This window comes from Sinocyclocheilus rhinocerous, unplaced genomic scaffold (genome assembly GCF_001515625.1).
Source record: "Sinocyclocheilus rhinocerous isolate Xijiao unplaced genomic scaffold, SAMN03320098_v1.1 scaffold688, whole genome shotgun sequence".
Lineage (NCBI taxonomy): Eukaryota > Metazoa > Chordata > Actinopteri > Cypriniformes > Cyprinidae > Sinocyclocheilus > Sinocyclocheilus rhinocerous.
In genome coordinates, this window is record NW_015651641.1 from 1,210,017 (window position 1) to 1,220,012 (window position 9,996).

Sequence of the window (9,996 nt, forward strand, 5' to 3'; positions counted from 1 at the left end):
CTGACATCCGCTTACTTTTGTTCTTCAAAGAGTATGAATTTCATCCAGAATGACGTTTGACTTGTATGGGGCAAGAGCGACTCTTGAGCTAAATTTGCACATATGAGGGAAAAAAAGAACAAATTTAGTTCCACAGTTTGATTAAATTTCACATGTGGGACCTCCCAGAAAACGCTCCACATTGATAGAGAATGATACAGCACCACTTTACTGGGACAATGAGCGTCTTTTACCTGCATGTCATAAAGGTTAACGTTTGAAAACCTGTTATGAAAATATGCTGCAAAATGGAGCTTTGCACACAGGTTTATTTACTTAAGACAGCAGTGCTGTTGCCTGTAGGGCCAATTGACCTGGGCTGCTCTGGCTGTGCACTACTGACTCTTTGAACTTGTGTTGTTCAGACAGGGCCTGCTCCAGGGGCTGGTAAGGAAGTGAGGAGGGAGCTCTGGGGGAAATTGGCCTTTACCCGTGGGGACCGAGTCTCCAGCCCGAGGTCCATGACACTACACAGCCACAAACTTGTTTTTGAAACACACACCAAACCTCTGGATTAAGACAGGAGGTGATGTCTGGCCAGAACAGCACACCAGGTGAATGAATGAAAGAATGCACCTTTATAACAAGCTTTAAGGGTGAATACGTGATCGTATGAACACTTCTCACAGTCACAACACAGTTACAGAAAACACAGACCAAAAACGTACAAGCTGTAGAAGGTAGAGTACCTGGACTATGTGCATGATCTCAAAATTCAGCACTGTATTTAACCTCCATGATATTTGTTGCATGCTGTCAATTAGAACAAACTCACCTGTCAGCTTATAAACCAACAGATTTAGGGAATAATACACTTTCAGTGGAAGTCTATAGGTAAAGGCGTCACACTAGAATAAACAATACAGAGTTTTGTCATTTTGAGCTCTTGTATATTCAGATTTGCTAAAGATTGCATTTAACAGTGCTATTACATTATTAAGCTTAGAAGGGTTAGATGGCAGCAAAGGAAATATAAATGTGAAATATGGACAATGAGCATGCACAATTAAACATCCAATATCTGCAAATATATATCCAATATATAAAAATAAAAATCGTTAATATTAGCTGAAACAGTAATAACCATTAACATAGTTAATTAAGTATACTAAATCAATTAACCACAATTAATTAATCCAGAAGTTATAATCTATATTCCAAAACTGTACATTTTTCAATGAAAAAAAAATTCAGGAAAAATAAAAATATTTTCAGTGTATATCATTATTTAAATCTTATTTTTAGCATTTTAATTGCAATTAGATATAGATTACTTAATTATCTTACAAATAATTTATTGATCTGAATACTTTTAAATCATCCTGCAGCTGAGAAAAACTGGCCAATAACACTAGGACAACGTTACATCTCAAATTATTGTCTGCGGTCATTGATAGAATGCATTGAGTTGTATTGAACCTAGAATATTCTTAAATCAAAATTATATGAAGTACACAAAAAGCAAACTGAAGCCAAGTTTAAATTAAATCTTTTTAATTCGATAACACGTTTTGAGTGAACAAAATTTATTAACATTTCTACACAATACGTTAGGATTACAGCACATCCACTGGCACCACTGTCTCTCGTCTGGTCAGAAGCACGGAGATGGTGAACATGATATAAATATTTTTTTTACCAGTTCCAGAAGAACATACGGCTGCCGTGCTTGGATGGCTGTAGCTCAGCCTCAATTGGAGTATTGGGCTCAGGTCTTGGTCTTGAAAGGTAGGGGTTTTCAGGCAGAGGCCGAGAGGTTGCCACCTTGGTCACCTGTGGGAGAGGTCAAAAGTTTAAAGTACAGGATATGGACCAGGAGACCAAAAAGACATCGAAACCACTTCTAATATAAATTGGCTAATTTTAAAATAACAAAGCAATGGATATATTGACCCACTTTGGACAGGTCTCCTAGCTCTGGCCTCTCCCAGCCCAGCTTCTCCAGCACACAGTTATCAAACTCCTTCTGCTCTTTACGGCAGTGGCGCAGCTCAGCCAGGTTAGAGTAATCCAGACAGGTCCAGTACTCAGTGAAGGACTCTGCACAGTTCCCCTTTATCTGCCTGAGGGTCAAACAACATGTGATTACAAAAATGTAATTACATGATGCTAACAGTGGGGTTTACACTGTCCTAACCAGTCACAGCAAATCATTTTCTGTCCAGCCTGATACCAAAAAAAAAAAAAAAAAAAAAAGCGAAAATTATTTTTTGCAGTAAAGGTTGGAAACAAAAAAAAAAAAAAAAAAAAAGACAGCCAATCAGAAAAGAGTGGGTTCTTGTTGAATTTGTTGTAAAATATCCTGAATAATGATTCCTGAATAACTGCTTTTTGGAAATGTTTCAAGTTTAACCCTTAAATGTGTTGTGGTCATTTTGACCCGGAGAGGGCTTTCATTTACACGAAAATGCCAGCTAAAGGGATCATTCACCCAAAAATGAGAATTCTGTCATCATTTACTCACCCTTATGTTATTCCAAACCTGTATGAGTTTTTCTTCTGTTGAACACAAAAGAATATATTTTGAAGAATGTTTATAACCAAACAGTTGCTGGTACCCATTGAATTCCATAGAATTTTTCCCCCCATACAGTCTTCAAAATGTTTTGGGTGAACGATCCCTTTTAATGTTACCTCATTGGTCGAAAACTTACTGACTCTATTCACACAGAGTATAACAACTAATTTTAGTATTTTGGGAACTTCCCCTACCTTTTTACACTCTCCCCAGTGTTCATGTTCAAAAATAACCAGCCTACAAAAATTGCTAATAAATTTCTCATTATACTATTTTATTAAAATTGGATTACATTTGTTTTCTTTCAATTATAGGTTTTGCACAGGTTTTGTATTTCTTTTTGGAACTGATTGATCAAAGGCCTCATTGATCTGAGCTTATGCGCCTCAGTTTTTCAGTGAACATTGCCAAAATTATTCACAAACAATGCTTTTTTTCACTCAAAAACTGTGGGGCATAAGCGTAGATCAATGAGGCCTTTGATCAATCAGTTCCGAAAAGAAATACTGCTAATGTGCTAATTGAAAGAAGGATTGAATCCAAGATTTGGTGACAATATAGCAAAAATTATGAGATTTACAAGGAATTTTTAAAAGGCTGAGCATTTTTAACCTGTGAATACCAAAGTAGATTGAAAGATTTTCAGCATAGCACAAGGGTTAATATAAATGAAGAGCAGGACTTTGGTTTAGTGACTTTTAAGGAATGGATGGTGCTATTCGGCTCAACACCGCAGAACAGTTACTGGCAAAATGCAGCAATGCTCATCACTTCTTGTGTCGCACCTGCTTATTAGGCAGGTCAGTACAGTATTTGTTTTACTGCAAAAAAAGGTGTCTTACGTTTACTTAGATTCCGATTCAATTACATTGAATATGTTAACGTTGTTAGTAAAACATTTCATCCACATGATCAGATTTTGGTATTTTTAGAAGCGTATCTTTCTGTACACTTGCCCATTTATGACAGACAACAGTCAGACTGCAGATGCATGACAATGTGAAAATACAACACTACAGTAATTCACCCGTTTGCTTAGCTAGTGATGAGCAAAACACCTCGAAAAACAGCTAAGTGATGAAAACATGTAATAGTGACTCATCTGAACATTAGCAATGATTTTTTTATAACCCCTTATTTTTATGCAAATAATTAATTTCAAGCCACATCACAACAATTTGTTGTATGTTATTAGAATCACAAGTTTACTTCATTCCGATATACTGCAATACATCTCTGTATTAATGTTTTATTTAGCATCTCGAAAAGGATCAAAACAAGATAACAGAACGATAAATACTGAGAATTAAAATCCAAAGGAATTTCTAATTTGCTTAAAAAAATAGGTGTGTAATTTGCTTCACAAGTACAATGTGCTCATAATAAAAGAAAACTTATATTTATATAGATATATTAACATATCTGAAAGATTCTGAAGCAAAGTCAGGACAAACAGGTAAAAGTGTTGAGTACCTGAAGAAGTTGACTGCACATTCATTTACTTTGCTCCCTTCTTTCAGACACTTTCTGGGGTCTTTCTCCTCCCAGCGGCACAGCATGAACTCTTTGTTGGCCTTGTCACATTGAGAGCCATAGTGATGAGCAGCCGCCTTCAGTACGGCTGACGACACATTAACCTGCGCAGAAAACAGCAAAGTCCTGAGAACACATAATGCAGCACAAAATGATTCACATTTAAGAGAAAGCATTATTTTTCTCCAGCAAGAAATACATGCATGACATTAAAGAGATCTCGGCTATTAATGCTCAATGTCTGATGTGAAGTCTTATTGCATTAGATATTAATCTCCAAAATAATATGGATTGCATGGCATGCCTTTTTACCCAATAACCTATTGTGTCTATAATAAGCCTGCTATAGTAATTTTTACATTTACAGTAAAAATGCTGTCAATGTTAGTTTGATTTGTTACCTATACCTTTTTTATTTTACCCTTTCTCACTCACTCACTCACTCACTCACTCTCACACACACACACAGTAACATACCATAAAATATTAAACCAACCATTGACACTTAGCAAGCTGCTAAAAACAGCACCAATGTAAGTTAGTCAACAAATCAGTTTTCCAGTGCGTTCAAATCCACGCTTTCTTTCTGATCTTCACTAACCAGCAAACTTTGCAATACTAGCTGAACACATTTAAATGAACTTCACAGGTTAACGTTAGCAGTGCTACTCCTGCAGCTTCAGGCTAACACCTGGTTGTGTTTCCATTCTTTCAGACGTACCTCTTCGACGTTCAGTTCCTGCAACGTCGGAACATCAACCACACCGGGCATGGTGCGACTTTTAGTCCACCAGAACTAACCAAAACGAGTTTGACAGTTCACGCAGCAACACAACTCAAGGCCCTCGTCTGCAGCAGGACCATAGAGCAGGACGAAGCCGCACGGAGAAGGTCAGTTTACTGCGCATGCGCGAAGAAGTACGGGCGCCTTTCGGCGACGTCATGCATGTGGAAACTGAGACGCTGCTGTGGCGCCATCTTGGCTCCAAACGCAACGCAAAGTTATGGCACTATTTTTCTGCTGATACCCTTCAAAATATTTACCTAGTTCTAGTATTATTAAATATAACTTATTCTATCACGTTATTCATGCATGACAGTGAAATCTGTCCCAGAGGAGTGTTAACGTTAACAAATGTAGCTTCTTAGTTGGGTTTCCATGGAAACAGTATCACGCTGTTGCTCTGCTGTTGAACAACATGGAGTTTATGGAAAGCAGTTATGATGGAGATTACAATACTGGCAGGTAAATCAACTTAATTTGATGACATTTATGTGTCCTATCAATTGAATCGAGTATTATGTAATATTTTACGCGGTGTTTCCAGTTTTTAATTATGTCTTCATGAACAAAGCTAGATAGAGAGACAGAGAGGTCATCACAAAGACATTCATATATTACATATACATACATAAATTACATTCATAAAACAAAGTGAATAATAAATACATAACTTTAAATGTAATAAGTGCTAGACCAAATTAAGGGCACAAGGGTTCTTTCAGGCACCTGGTAAATTAAACATTTTATATGTATATACTTTAAATGTGTCAAATAATATAAAATGAATCGATTTCATATTATTTAATGAAATGTAAGGCTATGGCATGATGTTTTGGGGTTTCCTGAATATTGTAAATCTTTTTCATGACTGAGAAGTCAAGAGAGACATGTCATATTTTAAATATGCCTCATTACTTTTCAAGTAACAAAAACAATGATGTATAATATAATAATAATTTCCTTTTTGCAATATGTTCATATCAATTAGCAGGACTCTTGATATATTAAAGATACAGTGATTTTAAGAATAAGGAATAAGTGAATCAAACGGTCTAATTTCCTCTCATCACATGTTGTCTTTCAAAGGATGGAGGGGACGGGCGAATACACACTTCCCACTCACACCAGATATGTCGGAGAGATGAAGGATGGCATGTTCCATGGAAAAGGAGTGCTGCATTTCCCCAATGGAAGCAAATATGAGGGAACTTGGGAGAAAGGAATATGCAAAGAGGTCTAATGTTATGTTAATAACGTATAGCTGTCGACAACAACATTTAATATTTAACAAAGTATAAAAAATATATTCTAACATATTTACAATAATAAAATAATAGATATACTGATTAAATTGAAGACAAAATGTACAACATTCTGGTTGAAAACATTTAATGGGTCATGTTTATACCTGTGGTTAGTCTGTTATTGAGTGCATTTGAACCGATGACACTTGATTTGATATTTTGTATTTAATGCAATTACATTTTTAAGTGTGTGTTAAGTGTCCAAATACTTGCACTAAATATTTTTGATACACATAGGGAAAGTACACATTTTCTGATGGCCTGGAGTATAAAGAGACGGACTGGGATTATTGTGATGGCAAAGACAGGCGGTTCTACTCTGAGAGGTGTAATGGCCTCAAACCAGCAGGTATGGTTGAAATTATTGTGTGTGATCATTCAAAGACAGGCGGTTCTACTCTTGAGAGGTGTAATGGCCTCAAACCAGCAGGTATGGTTGAAATTATTGTGTGTGATCATTTATAGCTAAGCAGCATGATTCTCTAAAAATATAAGAAAGAAAACAAGTCTCAGCATGTCTTTGAATAGGAGAATCCCAGTTAACTGATCGGGACCCCCTGCGGGCCATCCCTGATGGTTGCTATGACAGCGGCGATGGCTTTTATGATCCCAGCACTAGAGTCGTCAAAGACTATGATTGCAATTTTCTCAGGAACGCAGGTAAGAGAATGCGTCATGCAGTGCCAGAGCCAGTTTTAGTCTGCGAGTCTGTGTGTTAGCAAGTCATTCACAATTTCCTACACAATGTTCCATGAAATCTACAAAATCTCAATATACTTCTTAGTTCAATCCTTTTCTGATCTGAAGTACCTTTTAGCAAACATTTGCCTTTGGTCCTTCCACCTGGAACACATAAGACCACAAGCATTAGAGTGGCATAAATGGATTAGCTAAATGCATGTAGAGAGTGTAGGGCTAAAGACTGAGCAGTGAGATTGTAAGATAACTCATCTGTAGGTCTTTTCTCTCGGGCAGACATGCCTCTGTGCTGTAGACATTTGAATTGTTTTCAAGGAAAATGTAAAACACATTTTCCAGTGCCCGACGTGGGATCTCTGATTTGAGGTGAATTCATTATGTCAGCCTTATAGATAGGAGGCCAGAACCCCCTATCAGCACAAGACCAAGACATGTTATTAGAAGAGGTTGTGGAATTAATAATCCCTTCGTTACCTGAATTAATTTATTGAATGTATCTATGTTTGTATATGTTTTGAGAAAGCTACAAGCAACTTAAAATTTAATAAAGTATATTCCTTTAAAAAAAATATATATATATACAGTGGGTACGGAAAGTATTCAGACCCCCTTAAATTTTTCACTCTTTGTTATATTGCAGCCATTTGCTAAAATCATTTAAGTTAATTTTTTTTCAAAGAAATTAATACTTTTATTCAGCAAGGTTGTATTAAAGGGGTCATATGATGCGATTTAAATTTTTCCTTTCTCTTTGGAGTGTTACAAGCTCTTGGTGCATAAAGAAGATCTGTAAAGTTGCGACTAAAGTCCCAAATCCAAAGAGATATTCTTTATAAAAGTTACGAGTCAACCATGCCTACCTAAAACGGCTCGTTCTAACACGCCCCCACATACCTACATCACGAAGCTGCGCCGTTCTCAAGCCCGTCGCCGCTCACTCTAGCTGCCGGCTCTTTTGGAAGGACACGACTAGAAATCAGTGGTTAAAAAGTGACAGTGAATATGTTTATAATGTTACAAAAGATTTTTATTTCAAATATTGTTTTCATTAACTTTCTATAATTCAAAGAATTCTGAAAATGCTTCTTGAGCAGCATATTAGAATGATTTCTGAAGGATCTTGTCACAAGACTGGAGTATTAATGTTGACAATTCAGCTTCGCATCACAGAAATAAATTATATATTAAAACAATACAGTCATTTCAAGGTGTAGTGATATTTCACAATATTACAGATTTTCCTATATTTTTAATCAAATAATTTTTTTTTTCAAAAATGTTTTTCAAAAACATTAAAAACCTTACCAAACATTTGAACAGTAGAGTCTAGCATTTATTTTTGCAGTCTGAGTAGAGGTGCATGATATATTATTATTTGCTTATTGTGAAAATATAATTACCATCATTACCAAATAGTAGAATTACATTCTATAAATGTAACCTATAATGTGTTATGGTATATTTGCTTGTGTGGTTTCTGTAATGTGCACATAAAACATAACCAGTCAAATGTGTTAATGTGCATAAACCCAGAAAGATTAGCATGTCATGTTGCTCTGTGAAGCAACTAGTTTGCATTGGCTAGTTTTACTTAGATTCATCTGCAGTAATTATCAATATGCCATATTGCATATTAAGTATAAACATATGATTATATGTATTCCATCTGCATTTTTTTTTAATTACTGTCCTATGTATACATGTGTCAGACTCACATCTTTAGCTGCTGCGCTATTTTTTCCTGCACTCATATACAGGTATCTGTATTTGGAAGGTTGCTTGGGAATTATTTGGCAGTTTGCTGTATTTTCCAGTATTGTGATATGCATAATTTGGTAAACACTGTCTAAAGCAACTACATGCAACACGATCTGCAGCCCCAGCTTTCGTCACAGTCTGACTGTGAGCTTGCATGACTATTTCATACATCTACAGTTACTATAACATAGGAAGACAGACACATCCTGAACAGATGTCAGAAGAGTTATGTATCAAAATGCATACAGATTTTCTTCTGCGAAGCAGAGTAAATTGGAAGCTGTTTATTGATATTGTTAAGAAACAGGATCCGTGCGTGGTAAAGGAATAGTAGCAGCATGGTGACGCTAATAAAATGTGTCTTTCTTTCTTCCTTATATGTCGCCATCAGGCACAGATTTTTTTTTTACCTATAGAACTCTGCACAAAGCACTGTAGAATTAGAACACCCATCATTTACAAAGTGTTACAATCTCCAGCCATTTAGTGTTTGTGGCCAGTCTGTATCTATTAGCTTTGAGACCAACTATTAGTAAGAATATTGATATTACTTTTGAGCTTAGCTAGGGTCCTCTTTTTCCCGGACACGTCCTGGCCAGGATTTCTATATTGCCTTAAATATCCAGGTTTTGGCTTTGTTTTCCTGTTTTCATACTTGCTGAAGTTAATGATCGAAAAGTAGCTTGGCAAATTACATGTCAAATGCGCGTACATATTAGGTGTGTTCGAATTGAAGCAGCGCTGCGCTGCACAGACCAATCGGTACCACTGTAGCGATTCGAAAGCATAAGGAGTCATACTCTGTATAGCTTTCACAGTACTTTGATGTCAAACACCAATTGGTCTGTGCAGCGCAAAACAAAGCCAAAACCTGGATATTTTAGGCAGGGGCAGATTTAGTGATTTGGGGGCCCCAGGCAAAATATATGAATGGGGCCCTATGTATTTGCACACATTTACAAATTTAGCCTTGAGGTTCCTTTTTTGTTGTGGTGTTTGCTGCTGCATAATGGTGTCCCACAGTTGTGTCCAATGTTTCTACATTTTTCATGTACATGTTATAATGGCTTTCTTTCATGTTGTTAGACCACGAAAAAGCAATTTGATTTACAGTTTTCACAAAAACAAAATAAATTATAAAATGATAAACCTCACAATTGAGTCTTTAAACAATTTTTTTAAGAAAAGAGATGAGTCGGAAGTATAAATTATTATATTAATTTAAAACAGGGTTATGTGGGTGGATTTTCACATTGGTCTGAACAAAAACTGCAGACGTGATTATTGAAAATGCACATTGATTCTCTGCCAGCAGGAAGCGCTTTTGGAACATCAGAAATACAGCGGTTTCCCCGGTAACG

The 9,996-nt window shown here is 36.3% G+C and overlaps 2 protein-coding genes across 2 annotated transcripts in view; one reads left to right on the forward strand and one right to left on the reverse strand.

Annotated features, from left to right (window-relative positions):
• Positions 1–1,516: 1,516 nt before the first annotated feature.
• ndufa8 (NADH:ubiquinone oxidoreductase subunit A8) lies at positions 1,517–4,999 on the reverse strand. Its single transcript, XM_016518750.1, has 4 exons — positions 4,812–4,999; positions 4,031–4,194; positions 1,937–2,102; positions 1,517–1,812 (listed from the first exon to the last, which is right to left on the reverse strand). Exons 1-4 carry the CDS (start codon positions 4,860–4,862, stop codon positions 1,675–1,677), a joined length of 519 nt encoding a protein of 172 aa, XP_016374236.1. The 5' UTR covers positions 4,863–4,999; the 3' UTR covers positions 1,517–1,674.
• Positions 5,000–5,273: 274 nt separating this feature from the next.
• LOC107713292 (MORN repeat-containing protein 5-like) overlaps positions 5,274–9,996 on the forward strand; it is a 12,319-nt gene continuing 7,596 nt past the window's right edge. Inside the window, exons 1-4 of the mRNA XM_016518751.1 lie at positions 5,274–5,336; positions 5,961–6,108; positions 6,416–6,527; positions 6,707–6,838. Coding sequence (XP_016374237.1) covers positions 5,290–5,336; positions 5,961–6,108; positions 6,416–6,527; positions 6,707–6,838 — 439 coding nt within the window. The 5' untranslated portion in view covers positions 5,274–5,289. The remainder of the gene's footprint in view (positions 5,337–5,960; positions 6,109–6,415; positions 6,528–6,706; positions 6,839–9,996) is intronic.